At 37.4% G+C, this 26589-nt stretch overlaps 1 protein-coding gene across 1 annotated transcript in view; it reads right to left on the bottom strand.

The window, feature by feature from the left end:
- LOC110156208 (receptor tyrosine-protein kinase erbB-4-like) overlaps window positions 1–26589 on the bottom strand; it is a 259988-nt gene that overhangs the window by 33767 nt on the left and 199632 nt on the right. Inside the window, exons 16-21 of the mRNA XM_055148800.1 lie at window positions 21744–21898; window positions 17832–17876; window positions 14085–14217; window positions 9793–9915; window positions 8298–8396; window positions 3447–3632 (exon numbers count right to left, since the gene is read on the bottom strand). Of these exons, the coding sequence (XP_055004775.1) occupies window positions 3447–3632; window positions 8298–8396; window positions 9793–9915; window positions 14085–14217; window positions 17832–17876; window positions 21744–21898 (741 nt within the window). The remainder of the gene's footprint in view (window positions 1–3446; window positions 3633–8297; window positions 8397–9792; window positions 9916–14084; window positions 14218–17831; window positions 17877–21743; window positions 21899–26589) is intronic.

Genomic DNA, 26589 nt, shown 5'->3' with positions numbered 1-26589 from the left:
CCTAGGCAAAGTAGAAGATTTGAGATGTAAGTCGACAAAATGAGAGCACTTTGATATATTGGGTTACAGCATGGGTAAAGATAAGCTAAAAATATCAATATTACAAGTAGGGGAAAAGTATGTATATGTTAAGATGAATCTACTCATTAGCATGGCTTTGGTGGCTACATTAATATTCTATGGAGATGATGGCGGCCATGACCGTAGGCGAGAGGAGAGAGAGGAGGGCTGGTGACATGCTATAGAGATCTGTCACTTGGAGGAATAAACTGGAAATATGAAAAAAAAAAATTATACATGTATATTTAAAGTGGAATTTAACACAAAAATCCAAGTGTTTATGTCTATATGGGATTTTAATAGAACTGTGTATTGTTCAAAGACATTTTCTGGAAATATTAGTGCAAAGTAGCAAAATTTGCACCTTAAAAGTGCTCAGAAAACTCAAAAATACCAAATTTTCCAGTAGTTGGTAACATCACGAAAGCCTACCCTGATTAGGGGGGCAGAGTTTGAAGCGTGGATATCTGTTTCAACCAATCGCACAGTTCCTCATACTCCAAACTCCACCCTTTCTCCCCCTCGCTCTCTCCTTTTGTCCAACTCTATTTGAAATATGGTTGTGGGCAGAGTTTAGTCCCACTTTATGTGAAAATAGCACATGATCACATAAAAGAAATAGATACACAAAACAATGCAAATGAATGAAATAAAAATGAAAATAAATTGTATATGGGAAACATCTTCTATTGTCCAGATCAATAGTACTTTGTTTTCTACAGAGCTAAAACAAAGTCTATAGCTGATAAACAGTGAACAGTTTATATTTACTCCATCGTTTAAAATGATGTTCTATAATATTGAACTGATTCTTGTCTTAAATCATACTCAGTCATACATTTTGTAAAATACATACTATATTTTTAAACTTTTAATATATGTTTGTTACTCCCATAAGAACTAACTTGTATTAGCACTACATCATATCATTTGCATTGTACACTGACATGTTTATTGCCAGTTATTCACCTTGTTGACATCATTCATTTAGATCCATTGTCCGAGAGTGTGTAGGTCTCTTGTTAATAAAACTTGGTCCCAGACGGCAATGCTGTCCCCACGAGCAGCATGCAATTATTGAAAACACTAAACAAAACGCGCTGGAAACCCTAACGCTGGTAAATAATACACAATCACACCACCTCTTTATGAATTATACATGTCTAGTACTTGACAAGTGTTCACAGTGGCCAGAGCTATTTGTATTCTGTGCACTGGTGGAACAATGACTGTAGCTGGCTTTCCTTTCTCTCCAAGAGGTAATTTCTGTGATTAATTGTATACAGTAGGGATATTTGTGTAGCTCTATGTGGGGAGTTTGTCAGGATTAATGCATGTTCTGATTGCCATTGGGATAAAAAAAAACACTTTATGAGGTGTATTAGGCAGTCCAAATGTAATGGATGGTTTAATATAGCTTAAAGAAGTTGCATTGCTAAAGCTAAATGGGACTTTTGAGACTGCATGTGTAAAAGTATTTTTGAAGAGCGTGGGCAATAAAAGGCGTACCAATATTCCAACATGTTTGGTTTCTAAAATTACAATAAATGCATACATGAGCCAATGAGCCAGTGGAGAAACAGAAGTAGTTGGAAAGCGCAGTCACAGGGGCATTCTTGCATTAACAAACGTAGTACAAGATTCAGAAATAAGTACTAGGTGTATTATGTAATTTTTTTGGCTGGAGGTCCGTCACCTGCTTGTTTCTAAGGATATGTCATTGCTCTGCCTGGAATATTCCACAGTATGACATTAGATAGGTTTACATTTATTCAATAACAGGTAGTTTTATTGCTCACAAATACCTACCTCCTCCCCACAGATCTGATTTGTAACTTGGTCAAGTTTGATCTCCATGAAGATAGAAAGGTTTAATATCATACTGTGAAACATTCCAGCAATAAGTAAAAAAGCATGAAAAAAAGCATTTGGCGTACCCTCTACCAGAAAAGTTACACAATGCAGCTTTAAACCAACTACATACCACAATACATTTTTTCATTAGAGAAGTTGAAATTTCCACTTTGTATTTCAAAATTAGCCAACAAAAAAATTTCAGCAGTCATTTTGTCCTTGGTTGATTCCTGGTGTGATTTTTAAGAAAAGTAACCATTTTGAAATTCGTCATACATTTTTACACACAATTTTAGTGACCTTTAAATGAACACATTTCACTGCAGAGTTATCACACCTAACTATAATCAAACAGTACGAGTCTATTTAAAAAGTGAATGTGGCCAGATTAAAGTGACTGATAATGCAGTTGTACATCGGGCATTCTGTACTCGCGCTGCACTCCAGACTTTCTCCAACAAAGTCAAGCCTTCTTCTGAATTATTTACTGCCATTCTCTGGAGAAGCGGAGTCCACTGTCTGCTCCGACCCCACACAGCACTGCGCTTTCAAAGCAAATGTGCTGTCTCAGTCTGTACTTGTTCATTAAAGAGAACTCTAGTCAAGAGTAACTTTTAACACCTCAGAATGTACTTATTATTGCAGTTAATTACTATGATTAGTGCATCAAGGGAAAGCAATTGCCTGTGCTTTGATTTCATGCATAAACTATACATTTAAAAAAAAGCATAAAGCCAAAAGTTATCAAACCTTTTTGTCAGTCTGCTAACATTACATCCTATTTATTAATATTCATTTATGTTTTTGCAATTATAAAGCAGCAAATATTTGAGTATATTTTTCACACATTCTGCCACTTTTGTTTTGAAAATAGAAATCACAAAGTGTTTTATGGACCAGTATGTCTTATATAGTTCTAGTTGAGTTCACACAAACACTCCATCAGAGGTTAGCGTCTATAAAAATAAATAACTAAATAAGCATATTTGCCAACAATATACAGCAAACATCAACTGGGTGTGTACAGTGAAACAGGGTAAGTGCTATACTGTGCTTTAATTTCACACATAAACTATGTATGTAACAAAAAGCATACAGCCAGAAGTTGTCAACCCTTTTTTCAGTCTACTAACATGACATCCTGTTTATTCATATTCATTTATGATTTTGCAATTATTAACTTTTTGCAGTTTAAGTCTGGATGTAGTCTAAGAGTTTACAGTCTTTTTTATATTCAGAACAATACTGCAGACTGTCTTGTTCTATATTATATGGAGAATCACTGTACCACTTGTATGAGAATTTTTTTTTTTATTGTTCTTGAAACTGTTCAAGAGACACACACATTATTCAGACAAAAGCACAAAAAAGCTAAGACTCAAGTGCATTGATGACTTTGACACAAGTGCTGCATTATTGATAGATTATAGATGGTTTATATTGTGTATCGATTGAGTGTATATACTATTATGCTTTGTATATGTACGTAACACAGATTTATTAGCATGACTATGATTTTGTCTGGTCCTTACCTTGGCGATCTGCACACACCAGTTGAGCAGCAGTTGTGAGCCGATGTTGTCCTTATGCTCGTGCACGTAGTCCAGGAGGCAGCCGTGGGGCATGAGCTGAGTGACCAGCTGAATGGTGGGGCTCAGACACACCCCCAACAGGCGCACCAGGTGAGGGTGCTCCATGCTCGCCATGATCAGGGCCTCCTGGACATACACAGACACTATCAGCTATAGAGCAACAAGCAACAAGCAAAACTGGACTGTATGTAAAGGGGTTTATAATGCAACGCAGAAATGTGCAATTCTGCTGTTTCAGTCAGTATGAAAATATCTGTCACATAAATGTTTCCTTTTGTGTTCAGTTGTAAATTACGTTGGCAACCTTCCTAATTTATCATCACTTAAAAACCTGCATGGACTGGAAGTAGATAACATGTAGGATAAAATAAATTACTATTAGGCATGTCATGAAAACAAATTCTGAAGTACAATGTATCACCGAAGAAAATATAGATGATAAATGATAATATTTAAACAAATTTATGCCCCCGCCACATTAACCATAAAGTATAATTATCCCCAAAAACTACTACAAATGTACAATTTGGGTAAAAAGCTCAAACTGCAATACATAAATAGCAGAATGAAACCCTCTGGTACTTTTTTGTATCTATGTGTATGTATGTATCTAGTTTGTATCTATAATGAGTCATAGAAATTATTTATGCAGGTCTTACAGCTCAAGTCTAACTGTAGAACAGGAAAAATGGCAAAAACTTCCCCACTAGAACAAAGAAAATCTCTACGAAAAATATTGATCCTTAAAATAATGTCTCAATCAGTCATGTATTGAATAAGTCGATACAGTATTTATCGTGACAAGCCTAACAACTATATATATATATATAATATAATCAAACTGAATATTTTTGGGCGTTTTCCTTATAATTCAGGGCCCCTTTCAGCCCTCCTTACCAGCACCCCTAATTAGCAATCCTAATTAATGTGTTTAATGTCATCAACTATTAACAAAATATCCAAAGTACATATATATTATCTATCAGTTTATCTCTATTTTGTACAACAAGAGCCGGTCTGCGTACCACTGAATGTATCTCTACAATAGTGTGAGAACCACAGGGTAAGATAGCTTCCTAATTTGTACTATTCACTGTTGCTTATGTTCAAGTCAGTAGTCATTTAGTAAGTGACAAAAGACAGAGGAGAACAGGTTCAAAGAGGATGTGCATACTGTTTACAAGTCCAGACCACATCTCCAAAGATCACAAGAGCCCTTATTCTGTTTTAGCCTCCACTTTCTCTTGAACTAAGTCAGGAACAGCAGAAATATAGTCTAAACCTGACATCAAACACACTCAAAGCTTTGTAGTAAACTGTTAATATGTAAAGGTGAAGGGCCAGCTGTTTGGGACGATTTTGGGTGTATTCTATGACAAAGAGCATTTTATGATCTAATATGATTTTTGGAAATATGATGCTTATTTCAATTATGGAGGCTCAACTATTTCAGAGAGAACATGCACATTTGAATGCCTCAAACAGAATTCAAACATACAACCTTCTGGCTATGTGGCAAGTGTAGCAACCAATTACCAGTTACCACTTCATCTACTATTATTTTTAATACTAATACTGCTTCTACTGCAACTACACTAGCTACTACTAATCCTATCGTACTACTGCTACTGCTACTCCAACTACTACTACCACCTTTTGCTATTAGTACTGCTAAAAATTAGCCTGATTCATCAGGCATCATTTGACCTCACAGCATTAGAATTTGGTCGCTCGATAGTAGGCAGGTACTTTTGTTATTTAACCAATCGCTGCTATTTGGTCGTGACATATGTAATGCGCCGCTAACAGGGCTAACTGGTATACTAAGCTTTTCCCAAATCCTGTAGGAAGAAGGGCAATAACATTTTTCCCCTTGATAAAATTCACCAAACATTCTCTTTGTTCCAGCTTTAAATCCTCAATCTTGGGAATCGTTGCCAACACAGAATGTATGACTTTGTCTACATCCATCTCGACCGCTTTGTTTACTGTTGTGCTGTACCACAAAAGGGACCCAGACAGGCGCTTGAGTTTGACGTCATGGCTTCACAGCTCTTTGCTGATTGGCCGGTGTGCGGTTTACAACTTTTGGGGTTCTTGCAAACCATCTAGTGTATTCTGATTCCTGACCTAGTCGCTGGAGAGAAACAAAATTGAGCGGAGGCACTAAGGCTACGTTCAGACAGCAGGGCTTAACGCTCAATTCCGATTTTTTTGTGAAATCCGATGTTTTTGCGAGGTCGTTCACATTTCCAATTAAATGCAACTTGTATGTGACTCCAGTGTGAACAGTAAACGGCCTGAAAGTGTCCGGCATGTGCACTGGAGACACGACGACGTCAACCGCAGCGAGCGTGCTCTGTGTTTACGGAAGTTGTCCAAACATGGAGGCGAGCATTGAGCACCTGGTGATTTTAAAGTTCCTCTCGTACCGGAGCCAGAACATGAACAACTTACTTGTTTTAAAGAGGAGATTGAGAAGGAGAAGGATGAGGTTTTTGGCCATGGTGTTTTGTGGGGCAGTGGCAGCGACGTCCGTTGAAAGGAACGTGTGAATGCGGAGATGTAGCCAAGAGTGGTGAGTGGCAATGTGCATCGCTTCAGTGACACGGAGTTCATTAACAATTTTCACCTACTTCAGCGCAGAATAGTGAGGTTTGTGGCTTGTTGATAACGTGTAGGTCGGATGAATGTGCTTTGGCCGTTCAGACTGAAGTCGCATGGCAAAAGATCAGATATGTATCGGTTTCAGGAGCACATATCCAAGTGGCCTGGGTCGCATTTGAAAAAATCGTATCTGTGCCGTTCAGACTGTCATTAAAAGATCAGATACAGGTCACATAGAAGCCAAAAAATCGGATTTGGGTCACTTCAGGCTGCAGTCTGAATGTAGCCTAAGTGGCACCAGCCTGGCTAGCTAAAAGTATGCATTCACTACAACTTAAATTGCGCAACTACTATCACTGCATACATATAACCTAGATAAATAATATACGTTACACAGAGTTTAACAAGATTTAAAATTACTATATGTGAAAACTGTGTACCTATGATTTGTTTATGCTGCCCCCATGTTCAGAATAAATCAATAACTAAGAGCACATGATGTTGCAAACGTATGGCAAAATGCATATTAACTGCAATCATTCACATGAAATGCTTAACCAAACAAAAATAGAACCTTCATCCATTAGGAGCGACTGTGAAGCTACTTATCACTTGGCACCACACGCAAGTTTTATGGCTTTCTCCGACTATTCGTCACCAGATGGATAGTGGTGCAAAGTACATAAGGTAAAACAATGGGTTTGGGTGCATGCATTTGACTGAGACAGATACTATAGCAAGAGTCAAGTTTCAAAAAAACTACTGCAGTCTAGTAGAACGTATTCCCAATATACAGTAATTCTCATTTATTAGCTTGCTGGGGAAGACCTCTCCAACATTTACACTCATTGATTTGCTTATGTGGAGTACACCATTGAGTCTAAGCATGTATTTGAACTAGGGCTGGGAATCACAGGGTCTCTAATGATTCGATACCATACACAATACATGGCACACGATACAAAAATATTACGATAATCGGTATATCCCAAATGGTACTGTGTGATATAGTGCACCAAATTTCGTGCCATTGTATATGGATATGTCAGTGTTTCACACACACACATCCTATGAATCTTACGGTAGGGTCCATGGCTGTCCACAATGACCGGCTATTCTTGAGACTTGGCTCATGAAATTTGGCCTGGTGGCGATCTTTGCTTGTCTCCAAGGAAACAGGTAAGTTTAATGTCAGATTGTGGAACATTGTAGGTAAAGCTATAACATTTTCATAGAGACAAGCAGGTGGCTGACCTTACACTAGAAAAGTTACATAGCTTTAACAGAGACACAGCAGGGATGTGTAAAGAGTTGCCTCTTACTTGAATACATTTGATTTAAAAACAGATTAAAAAGTCCAGATGATTAACGTGCCTATTGAGGAAATGTTTCCTCATATTTAGCAACTTCGCAAACTCTTAAATAAATGAACTTTGCTATTACTTTTTAAATGTTTGTATTATATTCAAAATGAACTATTTGGCCATGTGGGTTTTGGGAATATTAACTGCTGCAGCATAATAAATAGTTGGATCAAAATGAGTCTGTTTGGATGAAATTCCTTTTGAAATATGAATGAAAGAACAGCTGATTATCATCTTCATTCTTGAGGGAGCTGGCAAACGAACAAATGCCCTGGAATGTAAAAAGGCCAAGTATTCACGTCTTTTATCAAATAGTGCTACGGCTAGATAAACTTGGATCACGATTAAAAGTTCATTTTCACCACCATTCTTTTTAATGGGGCTAATTTTTGATGGTTAGACACAAGAGCATACAATTTAACATAGGTTATTCATCAAAACCGATAAAAATAGAAATGCTATCTCCAAAGGTCTTCCTAGTAGGCTGTCTAACTAAGTGCAAAAACATGAACACAACTGGGTCGCTTTCGATGCATGCCTGTGTTGATGTAGTAGCGTATTTCATCTGGGTTGCATCATCAGGCTAATAATTTAGACACTTTTTCAGAGTTTAGAAATGGGTAAATGTTTCATAATAGGTCCTACTGTGCTGATGGGGCCAGTGGCGTAATGTGAGTGGTATCCCTACAGACGCTAAAATATAATGCATTATTTCAAACATCAAATGAAATACTTTGAAGTTTAAAGCAGCTTATTAAGAAGTATAACTACTTTACCAACAGTGAGAAATATTTTACACACATGTTCAGACTGTACTTACATCCATAAACTCCACGTTGGCCTTGGGTCCAGTCGCTTCATTCAAGATTTTGATGGCCACTGGGATCTTCACCGTTTCACCTTCAGGAACCCAAATTCCCTGAAGAAAACACAAGTCTACTCACCGACAGGTAATTTTTCTACATACATTTTCTATTATCTACATTAAATAGAGTGAATTAATATATTAACACCAACAAACATTTTAATATCACTGATAATAGTATTTTTTGTTAAAAGCACTAACTAAAATACACTGTATGATGCATCCAAGTGGGATAGAGATTAAATGCCAGGTGCTTGCCAGTGGATACACAATATCTGCCAATTCATGGGTTTCAGAATGATGAAAATTAAATTACCTCTTATAACTACTTCCTCTTCAAACAGCCACACTTTTTGCATTTTGGCAAATCCTCCATATTAAACGTATCCAGCTACTTTATTAATATACTGCAGATACAGTATGTCAGTATAATCTAATCTCTCATTTGTCAAGGAGTGGTCGATCATAAATGGTAATTGGTCACATTTTTATTTAGCACTTTTCCACCTTCAAGGCACTCAAAGAGTTTTAGATCAAGGAACCACTCACCCATTCATACACGCACTCACACACCAGTGTACACAGACAATGGGGGCGAGGGGGTTAGGTGTCTCACCCAAAGACATCTGTGGGAGCTGGAATCACACTCCATTGTGTGGATTTATGGATCTGACTGCTCTACCAATACGTACATATTGCAAAAATAATGATCTATATTCTCATCTATTTCTAGCACTGAGAAGACAGAGCAAGCTGGAAGTCCCGTCAGTATGGAAGTAGACTTAGAGTTGTTACATGTTTCATATACATTGACAATATGCCTGGCTGTACATCTTACTTACTTACTGTTATCTTTCCCTTTTTTACCTCATGTACCAGAAAAACTACAAAAAAATAAAAATAAAATGGCAATACTATTTTCCCCCTTTCCTGGGCTACAGCAATTTAAATAAATATGTGCGTGAAATAAATACAAATATTGATATTGTATGGCTAACCTCTGGAACTCTAAAACCAATGTTTAGTAAATAGAGGCATAATGAGAAATCCAGGAGTGTCCCACGTGCCCATAGTAGCTAAATGATGTATGTAGTAGTTTTGACCCAGATGTGAGCTGTAATATAAAAGGCTGAGTGAGGATGACACTTCCATGACATAAGTGAGACATCCTCAATATCATTTCATTGGCGTCTTCAGTGACATCCCCTCACCTCCAAGTTACACTGTTGGTGACCTCAGCTCTCATTTGCCTGGTCCCCTGTGGCTTCACTGTGTGGGCCATTACTTATTCTATTCATCCCCCGCCTCCGGACACCAGCTCATTTCCTGCCATTAATAACCCCACCGAGACCTCCTCCCATGACTTCACGGTTCAAGAAAATTATTTGCTAGGCTAGTGTCTTCATTCATACAAAAAAATGAAATAAAAAAGCAAAATGTTGGTAGTTACCCTGTAAACAGTCCCAAATGCCCCAGAACCAAGGATTTTGACCCGTTTGAGCTCGGTCTCCTTCAGGATGCGCAATTGGGCCTGGTTGGGTGCTGTGCCGCTGGGGGTTAGGGGTTCCACCAGCTGAAAGAACAAAAATAACACAGACAATGAATCTATATATAGTCAATATGGTATAACATAAGAAATGATTGGCATTAAACAGGAACTTTTTATCAGAACCAGTATAGAAAGTGCACTAGAGATTGTTTTGCATATAAATAAAACACACTGTTCTTTGTTAAATGTCCAAACATCTCACTAAATATGGTAAATGGTCACATTTTTCTATAGCGCTTTTCCACCTTGAAGGCACTCAAAGCGCTTTACAACAAGGAACCATTCACCCATTCACACACACATTCATACACCAGTGTAGACACTGTGGGCAAGGTGGGTTAAGTGTCTTGCCCAAGGACACAACGGCAGCATTCATCTGTGGGAGCTGGAATCACACCAGCCAACCTGTGGGTCAGTGGATCTGACCGCTCAACCTGTGATGTTTATGTCGAGAGCTGGATTCGAACCGCCAACCTTCAGATCAGTGGGCGAATGCTCTACCAACTGAGCTACTGCCGCCCCAAATATCATTGATGACAGTATTTTTATTTTTTTATGTGTACAAACAGCACTGACACATCAAACTAGTGGGATAGTGATTATACCAGCAGGAGCTTGCCAGTGAATACACAGCATCTGCCAATTCATGGGTTTCAGAATGATGAAAATAAGGATGGTTGCTATAGTGATTAACAATAAAAAAGGATCTATTTGAATGGGAAAATGTCGTCAAAATGTTGCATAGAATAGGGAGCTAAAACCTAAAAATGTGTTTCTGTTCCTTGCTTTTTTCAGGCAGCTTTGTTCATGCCTTGTTCTTGTTCAAGTCTATTCTAGGTGGGACTCAGACCTAAAATGCTTCAATGAAACACTTATACTAAAAAAAGTGACTAACACTCGAGGCCTTTTATGATTATGTTTTGAATCACTCACAGTTTTTGAAGTCTATGATATCCTGTGCCAAAACTTTTCACCTGATTGGAATGGCAACCTTAATGAAACATAACTGCCAGTAATTAAAGAACTAGTGATCTAAAAAGAGCAACACTTATTTGTGCTAAATCAAACCAAACAGGGCCAAACTAAGAACTGCAGAGCTTTCTAATTAATTACAAATGAATTGACTATTCAAGTTAGGTACTTCTTAACAAATTCCTGGATTTTATGAGGCCAGTAAATCAATGTTTACCAGAAAGATTCGACATTCTACAACACGTATATCAGACTCAAGCACTGATATTATCTTTGAATAAGTAGAGCAGTAAAAGATCTTAAAAACCTAAGAGAGAAGAAGTAATGAGAAGCAATAGAAGGCAGGAGAAACAGAGAGACATGTGTAACGAAAAACACAGCCCGCAGTGTCCCTCTGGCTCATAGTTACCATTTGATTAAAAACAATAGCCATTCTTCATTTAAATGGAACAACAAATCAGTGTCCACAGGCGATACACAAGCAGAGAGGGAGGTACACACACAAACACATTAACACACGCACAGAGGCACATTACATTACATTACAGCTGTACTAGTAGAGCAGGGGAGCAGTCTGTAGGGCCAGTGAGTGCAGGGAGCTGTCCATTTGCTGTGGTGCTGAAGACACACAGGAGCTGTCCATGTGTGCTGGTGCTGAACTCAAGGAAATACAGTTTATTTGAGTTTTATGTGTATGATGTTGTTGTTGTTTTTCTTTCAACAAGTTTTACATGGGACAATGCCTGGTCAGTTGAACAGATAGACAGAGATGTACCTAAATAACAAAGGATTGCAGGTTTTTGAAGGATTACAGGAAACAAAATGAACACCATCGACTGCTGTGATAAGTGATCAGTTCCTTTTTTTTTTTTTAGGAACAATTATGTGTCTTAAATGACTATAACCGTAGACATACCTTGTACAAAAAAATAAATGTTTTTGAATAGTACAAGGAAATTGGTTCATTTTACAATAAGGATACATTGTCTAAATATTTTTACTGCCAATATCACGGCTGCAAGAAAACTTAAATGAAAAAATGAATCTGAATATCTGAACTCATCTAAAGTATTGAGGGTATGAACTACTGGCTTGGATTGTCGCAATAGGCTCTATTCACGCTTATGTCACAAACCAGGAACATGTTTGGAAAGATGCAATTATAACTTCCAGTGTAGCTACCGACACTGGGCTCGCCAACCAGCTGTGATAAAACCTTTTGAAGTAAATGTGATCAGTGGTAAAATGAAGACTGCATACCTATGTGTTGTTTGGAATCATCTTGAATTTGGCGCCCTCGTCTCTTCTAATCACATGTACCCAGTGTGCTCGGAGTTGTGGGGCAGTGAGGAAATGATGAAAACTGAGGTTTGGTTGTAAATGTTGATTAGCCGAACAGAACCGAACGCTCCCATTGTACATTTAGATGAAGAAAACTGGGCCATTTTCTCATTTTTTCCTAGAACAGAGCCAGCTGGAGGTTGTAATCGCATCTTTCCAAACGTCATCCTGGTTTCTGACGTAAAAGTGAATAGAGCCTATTGTCAATCTAACATTCAAAAGAAGGTGATGATTTCCAAGACCAACTCAAGACATTTTGGTTGTAACTTTATTTAATGCTACAATGGAATTTAAGTGTGTGACTGTTCAAAAAGCGTGGTAAAAGCATACATACAGAAACACAATTTATTGTTTAATGTAAAAGATAAGATGAAACCCAAACTGTTATATGAGTGTCAGTTAAGAGGCTTTTATTACATTATTTCCTATTTTAATAGCTTTACTATCACCGCCACTGTGTCACTGATACGACTTAATCTGGCGTTGTCTAAAAGAAGAAACAAAGCGATAAGAGTTCTTGTTAAGTAATCTGGGTAATTGAGAAAGAGCCTGTGTGGAGCATGAGAGCAGTATAATAATATGCCACATCAGGACCACAGGAGTTTGTCATTACAGCACCAAGCATCAGGTATACTTCAGAACACTTGGAGCCCTTTTCAAAGCCTGTACAAGAGCAGGGAATGGGGCTCTCGTCTGCTTTTAGAACACAGGAGGAGCACTTGGTCTTCAGATGATGCTGCAGACCTGGACCATTTTCTGATACAAGGGTCCTCACTAGTAACACTATGGAAATGCCAACATCTCTATGGAAAATCTGCCATAGTATAAGTTTATGTTTTTACTTTCTTTCACTTTTACTGACTGAAGTAAAAACAGAAATATTTGTTCCTAGTTCCTACTACTTTCTATTTGAATGCAGGTGGGTCTGAAACCATACAATAACGTGCATCAAACAAACGTCCTTATTCGGGATATGCCAATTACAGCTGCTATTTTACGTAGCTGCAATTTTGTGTCCAAGCCCCGGGGCCTAAACATGACCATCTATTCAACACAATGGACTGAACTGAATGGTGTTCTAGATTAGCCTTTAGTGGATAGGTATGTTTGGTGACTCTCCCGCCCACTGGCCATGCGCAGTAGTGCTCTTCTCCCATGCAAGAATGGAAAGAGAAAAAGTTTATCATCTTAAAATAGGTTAAAAAAATAAATAAATCACCACAAAACCTTTTTTGAAAGCTGGAGATACCCTGTCAGTCAAACATGAGTTGTTTGTGATTACATTGGAAAAAACAAAAAAAAACAAAAAACTTTCTGAGCACCAAAAGGTGGCCACTAATCCAACTCAAGACAGCTCTAAAGTAGCACTAGCATATTTAGTTATTTTAATAGATAATAGTGTCTCTCAGATGTAGAACACATCTCCTCATGATTATTCTCCTATAAATCAGAACAAAATGTATAACTTCTTTTTTTTTATTTACTTTTGATACACTGGTTGTTGATTTTGTAGATATCTGTGCCACTTCTGAGCTCTCTGTGATTTTCTTTTTTACTCATAATCTGTCATGTTTGTTTTAACACCAACACGCCATGCCTTTCTCTCATTGGTTAATGTGAATGTCAATCACGACCATGGAAAATTGGGGAAACAGGACGCAGTTCCACACCTCTAGTTTTTCATAGCAATAACAAGCAACCATTGCATTGTTTCCATAGCCACTCTTACTGTAAAATGTGTAATTTCCTCTCTACAACCAACCAGTTTAGTAAATCATGTGACCATAAAGGCATATTGGCAATTTGTAATAACTACTCATCTAGAATAACTACTACTAATACTAGATATATATTTATTTTAATTGAAAGTACCACCTCACCTCTGTCTCCAAAAAGCGTCGCAGAGCTCTCTTCTTCTTGATGTTCTTGCGTCTCATGGACACTGCCATACCCAGCACCATGATGACCACCATGAAGAGACCTCCTATCACCCCCGCTGCGATCAGAGGCGTCCTGCACAAGAAGGGGGCCAGAGAGAGGAGGGAGAAAGAGGGTGAAAGAGGGTGAAAGAGGAGAGAGAGGGGGAGAGAGAATGAGTGAGAGAATGTGAGGGAGCGATAAAGCAAAGAACATCAGGACAGGTAGATTCAATTTTGGATGAAGACAGAGTTACACTGTAGTCAGGCAGCATGGCAATAGTGTTAAGGTGCTATATTACGCAAAGCTGACTCTTGTGATTTGTTAGAATGTTATTACCTCTTCAAAAACATACCTAGAGTTATGTTTTGTTTCATTAACACATGTTTGAGTTTGAGTTTACTTTTAGTCTGTCTATATCTCAAACGCTCAGGATGCTCAGACTCACCTTGTGATGTCATGAAGTGATAGATTTCAACTTAATAGTTACCTTTTAGTTTTAATTCAATAGAGATGAGCAATTCAAGAGCTGAAATTAACCAAATGATTCTAGTGAAGGTGAATGGAAATTAAAAACACAGCTGAGCACTTCTTGCATAACCACATGGAATCACAAGGTGAAACAGCGTGTTTTCTGTTTGTAGGGTTTTTAACATGTTGCGTTTGTGTGTTAAATGTGTGAATAAAACAAAACACAACTCAAGGTATGTTTTTGATAAGGAAATAACATAACATAGATCAGTAATGTTGAGCCTGACGGGGTTCTGGTAAGTCACTACCTTTAATATATGTTTGACGGATGGTGTTAACTACAGTGAAAATAACACATTCTAGAAATTTCCACTAAGGAGTAAAGTATATGTCCATTAGAAAGTACCTTCAGGCAGATATTTAAGGCAGTGATTTTCAGAATTTTGTCAAAACTGAAGAAGCGTTCTGGATAAATGACAGCTACTGGCTGACAACTCCCTCTCATAAATCTTCTTATTTGAAAATTATAAGGAATATTTTTACTTCAATGTGTTTATATAATCATTTCAGAACTATAAAAGGCATAACCTAAGAAATAGATCTCTTTCTGAAGAACTGTGAGATCAGTCGTGAAAATGGAGAAGAATTACCATTTTGAAAACATGAATAAGTGTATCTACCCGATGCAGATGTAGGTCATATTAACACACCTCCTCACCTCTTTACTTTTACTCATTTTTTTCTTACTAGGCTTCTCTATGCTACAAATATCCTCCATGGCCTCTCATTAAAACTGAGGCTGAGATCAAAAACATGGAAATAACCATCAAAGTGAATTCTAAGTGCTGTGCCAACGCTGTCATTCGAAATCAAGGTCCTCAATAATATCTGATACCCTGCACGGTACAGCTACAGCGGAATGAGCCCCGAAGAAATTGGCTTTTTCAATGTTCTGAAAAGAGCCTAATTTGGTCAAGGTACACTGGGGCTCTGTCTTAATCAGTACGAAAAGGCTGATTTGAAGTACAGGCCTGGTAAAATATTAGCACCATTACACGCTATGCTTTACTCTCTAGAAATGAGATCTAAGATTATAGCGGCAGCCAATTTAAAGTATTCTTTCATCAGCAACCATATAAGGTCAGAGTATCTACAATAATGTTTAGTCTTACAAAGATGCAATCACGTATTAGCATTGGTTGGAAGAATACTTTGATAATAGAAATAGAATACTGACTGCCTGTACAAATACAGTTGCTCAACACCATAGACTGATGTTTTAGCTTCTGATGAAGTTGAGACTGCTGACTGAATAAGAAAGGGTTTGTAAATCTTTTCCATTTTATTGTTATTATTTTTTTTTCAATCTTGGAAAATATCTCAAAGAAATGAAAGTATAAATGAAAGATGAATTGAAGTAGAATTTTTATTACTAGTAATATCAGCAATTTAGAGTTTCTGTGATCAAATATTAATTTTTGAAGAAATTGTAGCACATTTCAGATTTTGTCCTTCTAAAGTTAATTTTAGTAATTTTTATCATCATTCTGGTCCTAGTTAATTTAGAACAAGCTGGATGACTCTCCTGATGTACTTGAGTACTGATCCACTTGTGGCCACCTGGTTGGATTAATTTTTGTTGTTTGCTTTTGTAAATAAAGTATGATAAATTCAAAGTAAAGTAATGACTATGATTTTTTATTTATTTTTTTAACCTGTACAATAATACATGATTGTGCAAGATGTGATTAATTGATATTATCTTGAGCCTGTGCGTTAATGCCAGCAGAAGATGCCCTTTAGAGGTTTAGTGTAATCATGTATTTGTGATAAGCTGCGATTTGTCACGCTCAGATCCAGCCATGCCAAACAGGTGAGAGATGGAGAAGATACAGGGCTTCTGAGCATATGGGGGCGAGGGCTACTGCCTGTTACACACCAGACAGTTATCGGTCTGCTGATAAGAGCTATTCACAGGGTCAAGCTGATAGCAGTATCCCACCTGCTCTGCACAAAATCAAACAGGTTAGGAATAAAAAGGGAGCTATGCAATATTGCTAATTGTTTCTCTTGGCAGGAGAAATCCAATTTTCATTTGTTGTGCTTTTCAATTATAAGACCGGATCTTTACAATAGTCATTTTCAATTGTGCTTATGACATTCTGACTAAACAAATTTCAATTTGTAAACCCAATTTTCCACGTTATGTTTATACTTACCCAAAAGAAATGTCACTGCTGAAGTATATTTAAAGGCAATTCTGTATAATCTTTAAAAAGAATCTGTTTTATAGTTGAAAAAAATGCTATTTTAAGCTACAAACCAAAGCTACTAAGACAGGAAAGATGTATATTTTTATTAGGGTCGTTCCAATCAGAAGAAACAGAAAACGCACACCAAAATTCTTGTAGAGGTGCAAATGCAGGGAGCATCGGCCAACCGAGTGTGCAATGCATTTTTTCACCCAGGGTTGTTCCAATACCAATACTGGCATCAGCAAAAGTGCAAAGCAAAACAATTATCTGATATCACTCTGTATTTTCAGAATGAGGACCCGTAGATGCAAGGACTGCAGCTGTTGACGTCTGTTGCTAATGCTGCCACTAATGGCCCAGAGCAGGTTAAATGCAGAATATGGAGGCTGGGCAGACACTTAAAACGCTCTAATAATAACCACATCGGTACCAGCGAGTACACTAAGGTCAAGTAGTGGTATCGGATTGGATAAAAGGTATAAATAAATGGTATCAACCCTATTTTTGTAGATCTTTTGGTATTTGAATTAAACAAATGAAATTAATTGACTATGCATGTGCTAATAACTATTGCTGTTTTCTAACTGGATTTTTGGCTAAATGAATGTGTTGAGCAATGCCAGCCATTCTCTGTGCCACCTGATCCCCACCTGGCTCCTTCCTGTTTGAAATCCGTAAATCTATTTGTTGTAAACACTTAGCGGTAGTTTGTTCCATTTGCTCCCTCTCAGCCTTGGAACAAAAGCTAAAGTGCTATCAATTTATCAAGCGGCAGGCAGATCACACACACACTCAAACAAACACGCACATGCATACACACGCACACACGAACAGACACACACTGCTGGATTTTAGCCTCAGAGCCAGTCATTAATCAGAGACTTTGCTTACTGTGATGTTATTGTGTGTGTGGGTGTGTGTGTGTGTGAGTGTGTGTAGAGGTAAAGCCCAGAACAAAGGGAACCACAACTAATTATTTAGTACCTGTCCATCCAGCCAATGCAATCCTGGAGTCTCGGTCCAATACACCTGCAAAGACAGAAGGTGAAAGAAGTGCTCAAAGTCTGCAGTAAAGTTATGACTGCCTGTCCAGAGTGGGGGGTGCCCTTGTCACATCTGATCAAATACTTAAGCTTGTTGTTTGCAGTAGGCTGTGTTCACGTTCTACAGTTTGATGGTGTCGTGATCTCAGATGGCGGACAAGGGTCATTAATACTCTACGGAAGATTCACTGTTTTTGGAAGAAATATCCAAACTAGAAATCCACAAAAACTGAACCTCATTATTATTTGTTATGGATTGGCTCCACAAAGCTGCAAGATTAGTTTCATATCTAAGGGCCTGTTTACATGAGAACACTTGCAGGTAAAAGCGACAAAATATTTTATCGAAAGTGCCTTTTGTTTAGACGGTGACAACGTTTGGGGGGCTTAAAAACACAAAAATCTAAAACCACCCTCCAGAGTGGAAAAGTTGAATATGCTCCGCCATGGCATTTCCGTGTACACTACCCAAGATGCAACAAAAGCAAACCACTTTTGAGTCTTCTGTTCAGACCATCATATAAATGTAGCCTTAGAGGGCCAATATTTTGCTATTATCTGATCTATGTTAAAATGTTGTTTTCTCATTACAAACATACTTGGAGTTGTGTTTTGTTTCGTTCACACAAATCCTGCATACTTAGGCCAACTTTTTCTCTCAAACTGAAAACACTTGTGATGTCATGTGGTAATACAGAAAGTGTTCGACTGTGGTTTTAAACACCATACACATTCACTAAAATCATTTGGATAATTTCTGCCCTGAAGTTGTACATATCTACTAAACATAAAATAAAAATAAAACATGGCTGTTCACTTGAAAACTACTGCTTCATGACACAAGGTGGAAAAGAGTGTTTTGAGCTTTTGAGATGTAGACAGACTAACAATATAGGATTACTCAAACATATGTGAATGAAACAAAACACAACTCTGGGTATGTTTTTCATGAGGTAACATCATTCTAAAGTGGCTTAAATCTCATAAGAGTCCATTTTATGCAATACATGACCTTTAAAGTGTTTTTAACTGGCAACATTCATGTCACTATTGAGCACCACTTTATGATGCCATTATGAAAAAGAAATACTTCATTTTACTTCACTAAATCACTTTTGTTTATCTATTCTAACAGAAAAGATGTTGGACTGTGTGCCAGTTGTGGGTTCATGTGAACAGGCACCGTAATTACAGAGATATTAATCATAAACCAGGTCAACAAATCTGCAATCTGGCAATTAAACAGCTAATTCTAACATAGATGTCTGACCCGTCCTCCAGATCCATTTTAAACTATAGAGATATCAAAGCAGTGAGCCTGGGTTTTCTTAAAATGGGCATATATTTTATCTGAAAATGTTGCAGGAATATCAGTTATGTCTAGAACAGTTCTGAAGCTGTGATAGCAGTTCAAAGTTCATCCAGTATTTCAAGAAAAACAGACCGACTGCATACGACTGAATGAAGTAGCAGCACTGGCTTCTCAGTATGTAGTTTAAGAGTTCTCTTTTTATCTCCATATTTAGACAGATAACATCAACAAAGCCATGTGTTTATGTGACGCCTGTGGGCAAATACAGAGTAAGCAGAGAATTTTAACTTTGTTGGCTCATCCCCAAGTCTAGCTCTTAAGAATCAGTTTGGTTTCACAAGTCTGCTTCACAGTTTTTTTGTTCACCTATCCCTTCACTTATTTGTTTATGCCTGGGAAATTGCACATATTTGGTAATAGTAGGAGTAGTCAGTGGTGGAAAGTAACAAAGTACAAAAGTAAAAGTACTCCACATAAGTACATTTTTATATATAAGTATCTGTACTTTACTAGTGAAGAGAATTTTACAGCTGATATTTTTTTACTTTTACTTAATTACATTTGGAGAGCAGGTATTTGTACTTCCTACTCAACTACATTTTTTTTTAACTGAACACAGAAAAGTAAAAAGTACTTTTTTATATGATTTGAGTGGTTGTTTTAGCACATTCATGGTAACATCCTGACGTAAGGTTTTGACTTCAGTTCCTGGCTTTAAGCAAGCAAAAATATATACTTGAAATTTCACAGAACAATTAAGAAACTCTCTGATGAGAAAAAAAAATCAGCACAGTTCTTCATCAATATCACTACATTTAACACTAACGATTCATATAATCTAGATGAAAAAATATTACTTTTGACTCTAAAAAAACATTTTAAATGGGTACTTCAACACTTTTACTTAAGCAGATTTTATGATAGTTTTACTTTTGCTTGAGTAACTTTTTGCTCCTGTATCTGTACTTTTACTGAGGTGTTGACTACTTCTACTTAAGTATAACCCTAACCCTAACCCTAAGTAGTAGTAGTAGAAGACCTTATTCTGCTTTATCTATGGCACTTCATGATTTTAAACTTAAGTAGTGCGTCTTGTAGTGGGGGTTACATTTAAAGTGCACTATTCTGGTGAAGGTTCTACCACATGCTTTATTCTTTATTGCTTTGTTTTGCAATGAAAACATCTGTAACTCAATAAATGAAATACAGATATGTTTAATGCCATACTGTGAAATTCCAGGCCAAGCAATGACATCTTACAAGCAGATAGACCCCCAGGAAAAGTGCAAAACACCCAGAGACATTAGCAAAAACGTAATAATAAAAATATAAAACAAAAGAGTCGTCGATAGTCAATAAAGTGCCCGGGTCTGAGCTACTGGTAAATACATTCATCACTCTGTAGTGTTAGGAGAAAAAAAAGTGTTTAGCATCTTAAAATCTCTAAGGGTTTAACTGAAATTTCTGTGATGTGTAACGTGTGTAAATGGCATAGTTCTTACTTTTATTCCCTAACCAAATAAGACACTTTTAGCTTGGAAATTGACAGAAATGACAGAAAATATGATAAGCATGGATTCATAGTAGGAACAAAGTTGATTAAGTACAGAAATTGGCTATTACCAGAAAATGAGAAAGTATAATGCAGCACAAAATCCTCTCAGTCTACCCTGAAACAGGTGGTGCTGGAACAGAATGGCTGATTTAGTCATCTAAGGTAATTGACTACACCACACTAACCAGATATAGAGGATGACACTCAGAATCTGGTGTACTTTGACCAGTTTTAACCATAGACTGCTAGTGCTATTACAGTACTTCTACAGATACTACTATTACAATTATGACCAAAAAAAATCCTTGGTTGTAAATGTAGCAAGGTTCTCATCTTACCTTGTTAAAAACACATACCATTTTTCATTCATTAATTGAATATAAAATAGAAGTGGAAAGTAAATAATTACAAAACTTATTGTAACTTATAGACTTACTGTAAGTCGAGTTTGAGGTTATTATGTCGATTTGTATACATGTACTTGTATTTGGGATTGGGTAAAACTCCATATAACTGTACTTTTACTTGAGTACTTACCACCACTGAATAGACTTTCAAATATACACTACCAGTCAAAAGTTTGGACTCACCGTCTCATTCAATATATTTTTTTTGCATGTTTACCACTTTGTACATTTGATATACATACAGAAGACATCAAATAGCTCTACTGTTTTTTTGTTGTTGTTTTTTTTAATATATATTTTATAACCAAATAATAAATCAAATTAGTCCCCATTTGCTTTGTCGAAAAATATTTAGTAAAGTTATTTAAGTTTTTTTTTTTCTTTCCATACATCTTACTTCATATATTTGATGTCTTGTGTATGTATATCAAATGCTGAAAGCAGTAAACATATAGAGTTAAAACACTGAATGCGATAGTGAGTCCAAACTTTTGACTGGTATTGTATATACAGTGGAAGCATTTCTTCCATCCTATTAATGTCCCACACACATTTGATGCTTGCGGCGGGTGCTCTTACCCCTGGGTGCAGTTGGCGTGGCAGGGGTGGCACTCGTTGTTGGCCTCGGCGTACTTAAAGATAAAGCTGTTGGCGCCCTGCAGCCCGTCCGGACATTTCTCCACACAGTTTGGTCCATCTTTGAAGTGAAGGCACTTTATGCAATGCTCTGGGCCCTGTGGGATCACAGCACACACAAAATATAGGGTTGGTTTTCATGGAGGTAACAAAAGAACACCAGTGTATAGAAATAAAAGTCTTAAGCCTCTTTCAATACATTTGCTAAGAATATACACTGCACTTTCACTGTGGAGAATAGAGACATAAAAAAGAAAAATATTCAAATTTATTATTATTATTATAAAATCTGAATTTAAAGGTGCACTATGTAACTTTTCTCCTGTTGGTTCACCAGCCGCTTATCTCCGTTCTGTTATTGCATTGTCAGTGCTAAAAAGTATGAAGTGCTGTTAAGAAAATATCTCAAAACATGCATTTTAACTGTGAGCAGGTCACCTCTCTATGGATCTGATTTGTAACCACTTGCTTGTTTCCATGGAGATAAGTTCTTTTCCAAACAACCAAAAGTGCAGTTAACGTATTGAAGAACATACAACTTCTAATACTACTTCTGTCTGCTACCATTATACCACTGCTATTATCTCCCGTGCATTAAAAAAAAAAAAACTATTATGTTATCATAATCACACATTTCTTCTCATTCTGCAATAAAATGGCTACTTATGTACCAACTTGTGTGTGCATACACCAAACTAAACTAACTTTGCATTTTAACCAAGGTACAGAGTAAGTTGCATTTAATACTAGCTATATGAAAAGTGACTGCCCACCTGTGATGAAATAGTGTCTCATTTTGAAAGACTTGGACTTGGACATAGTGCATAAATGTCACATAAGCAAATTGAACAGGGCACTGGGGTAATTCAGAGGAGTGTATGGAAGACGGACGACAGAGAGAAGTTAGGATTTTACAGAGTTGTGCATGACAAGTGTGAATGAGAAAGAGAGAGACAGAGAAAGAGTTTGAGTAAGAGAGAAAAAGAAAGAGAGAGAGACAGGGAGAGAGAGAAGGAGGGCACATACAGACGAGACACATAAAGCAACACGAACGGAGCAACCCATAATAACCATTGCTCAAAGCACACACAATGACCACCACAATTCGTGCAGCACTGGATTTATGGAGCTAATATAAGAGAGGAAGAGGATGGGAGGAGAGAGGAAGAGGAAAGAGGAGAGGTGAGAGAGGAGGAGTAGAGGAAGGGGCTATGTTAACAGGATGCTCATTGACAAACACATTTGTACACATTATTACAAATACATTTGAATGGGCACACAAAGATACAGTTTATCTAAAGGAGTGTAAGCAGAAAGAAAAAGATGTATAAAACAGCCAGTATATTGACTAAGGCAATCTTTTAAAGCTCGGAAAGGAAATCACAGCAATTTATCCAACAATATTATGGCTATGTGTTTTCAGTCACTCAATAATCTCATCACAAGTAGTTGGAAGTAGACACTTAAAGGTAGTGTTACTGCAACTGATACTGCTGCTGCTGCTACAACTACAACTTACTACTACTACTTACAAATGACTACTTGTACAACTACTTACTACTACAACTACAACTACAACTACTTACCACTACAATTACAGCTACAACTACTTACTACAACAGCAATCACTCCTACTACTGCTACTACTGCAATTACTAGTGCTACTGCTGCTGCTACTACCACTATCGCTACTATCGCTGTTTCTACTGCTACTACGCTCCTACTACCACTACTACTGCTAGTGCTACTGCTCTTGCTACTACTTCTACTACTGCTGCTATTACTGCTACTACTGCTACTACTACTACTACTACTGCTGCTGCTAATACTACTACTATTTACCAATGTAGTAGTCATGTATTCAATTCATGTATTCAACCATGTTCAAGTTTGCTGTGCAGAGTATGATGCATTCAGCTCAGTATAATTATGCAAATTGAAATTCTCACTGCTGTTACGGGCTGCTCTGTTGAGCCTGGCACTTTGCTTTTATGAGACTCTCCCCACCCTTTACTGCTCTCTGTGCGCGACCAATAATCCTACCTCCTCATCACACGACCCCATCACCAGACTAAACTTCATCACCAGAGTAAAGCTCATCACCAGACTAAAGCTCATCACCAGACTAAACTTCATCACCGAACTAAACCCCATCACCAGACTAAACTTCATCACCAGAGTAAAGCTCATCACCAAACTAAAGCTCATCACCAGACTAAACCCCATCACCAAACTAAAGCTCATCACCAGACTAAACCCCATCACCAGACTAAACCCCATCACCAGACTAAACCCCATCACCAGACTAAACCCCATCACCAGACTAAACCCCATCACCAGACTAAAGCTCATCACCAGACTAAAGCTCATCACCAGACTAAAGCTCTTCACCAGACAAAACCTCATCACCAGACAAAACTTCATCATCAGACTAAACCCTATCACCAGACTAAACCTCATCATTAGACTAAAACATGTGTAAATGTGAACAGGCGGCGTTTGTGTTGGCGAGTGTAGACAGTGAATGCACCATATCTCAAGCAAAGACCCCTGCTGTAAATTTAAATTGGCTATCCCGGCATGATACAGGATTTCTGTTTGCTAGTGCGCTCATATATTTATATATTTTGTTTAAAATAATATCGTATGTACTACTTTGTAACTCTCAACTTTTGACTTACGCTCATCCAAAAGGCAGGAATTTCACTGTTTAAAGGAGCACTGAGTAACTTTTCTGTAAGGGGTCCATCACCTGTTTGTCTCCTTGGAGATGTTATCGCTTGTCTTATACATTCCATAATATGGTATTACATTTCTAAAAAACAAAAACATCTTGCATTTCTACAATTACGTATTTTTATTGCTCCAAAATACGTTGAAAAACTGTGAACAGCGATGCCTTTCTCTGCTATCTCCATAGAGATCGATAAGTTTACTGCATGCTGTGAAACATTTCAGGCAAAGTAATAACATCTCCATAGATACAAGCAGGTAGCAAACTCGTAATCAGAAAAAATACATCTCGAGAGCAACACCGTAGCACATCACCTCCATGATGCCACTGAAATAGGAAGTTGAAACCATAAGATGCCATGGAGATAGATGAGTTACACTGTGGAATATTTTGGCCAAAAGAACTGCAACAGGCCCGCTCACAATAGGACACCTTTGTAGTACTATAAAAACAACGATGAATAAAATGAAAACTAAATGAAAAAGAAAATCAAATAATATAAATAATTTGTGCCAAATTCATTATGTAATCACCATGGGATGCATTTTTGTTGATCAGAGTGGAACACACAGCAGGCCAACAGCATATGGGGTCCCATTAGCACATACATTCCATTGTTGTTATTCATTGTATTGTCATATATAAATGTGCTGTGTGTCCTCACATTGGGCCTATCAAATCACACTGTGTAAGCTCTAATGTAATTGCTGTGGGCTCCAGAGCAATAACACGATTGTGGTAATCCATTTGTGATTCCTGTGATGTCCGTATGACGTTTACAACAAGTCCACAAAGGTTACTCTGGGACATGAATACACACTGAAGGACTGTTACAGAGGAGAGGGGTTTCCAATGCATTCCTGTACAGCATTTCAACAATAGATTAGGTTATGAGCAGAGAGGCTAAAAGACATATTTTCAAACAGTGTAAACCAGTAAACTAGAGGGAGGTGGCGTATAGGGGTAAGGAGAGATATAGATGAATCTATTTACTACTTGCTTTTTAACAAGGCAGAAGAGGTAAAATGACTTAAAGCTGGTCATGTGATCGGGGCTGTGAGCATGAGACATTTGCTGTCCATCATGGACACTTCTGCTCAACCACTGCACCATATTATAGAGGGACAGAGGAGGTCATACTCCAACAGGCACCTACAGCTCCACTTAAACACTGATTTATGTAACAGATAACCTTCTATCATGCCAATCACTCTGGTAGGATCAATCTTTGTCAATCTTTGCACTGTTTTCTTCTTATGACCTCTTGTATATACCTGAGAGATATATTTGTATAATTTTATTTCTATATTATATTGTTTGTTATTTTGAATCCATTATTACCATTTATATTTTTGCTCTTTGTTATTATAATATATTGTGATGTGTGAGCTACTGTGTCCAAATAATTTCCCTTGTGTATCAATAAAGTTTGTCTAAGTCTAAGTCATAACATTCAGTAGCAGTATTCATGCATAGAAATAAATAATGTTATAAAACTAAGGCAATATAAGTCACCAATACAATACCCAACAATTATAGGTTTAAATTTGCACATCTCTATCACTCGGCGAGACTTTAAAAAAGAAGTTGTGTTTCTAAATGTCTATACAAACAAATAAGAGTAAAAGGTCGCATAACTTTTTCTCTTTTATAAAACTGAACTGTGCAATATTTTTAAACCTGCCTCCATCTGAACAAAAAGTACAAACACAGACATCCATCAGTCGGTTTAACCTCTGGTTCAGACAGAGCTATAATCAATATCAGGGCTGAAAGCTGTGTCTCAACTTTGAATAATGCTCCTCATCATAGTGGACCACAGGCAAAGGCTACAGCAGGGTCTGATTAATGTGGAGCAAACAGGAGCTGCTTTGAGGCCTGCACTATTTACCTCGCTAGTATTCGGAAATTTTAAGTCATGCTAAATTGTCATTACCTCCTCAAAAACATACCTGGAGTTGTGATTTGTTTCATTCACCTATGTTTGAGTAAACCTTTATTATTAGTCGGTTTACCTCTCCAAAGATCGGAATAATCTGCCTCACCTTGTGATGT

The sequence above is a fragment of the Boleophthalmus pectinirostris genome, unplaced genomic scaffold (genome assembly GCF_026225935.1).
Source record: "Boleophthalmus pectinirostris isolate CB_2022bp ecotype Guang Dong unplaced genomic scaffold, ASM2622593v1 HiC_scaffold_1, whole genome shotgun sequence".
NCBI lineage: Eukaryota > Metazoa > Chordata > Actinopteri > Gobiiformes > Gobiidae > Boleophthalmus > Boleophthalmus pectinirostris.
Note: the sequence above shows the minus strand (reverse complement) of the source record. Positions and strands in the feature narration are given on the sequence as shown.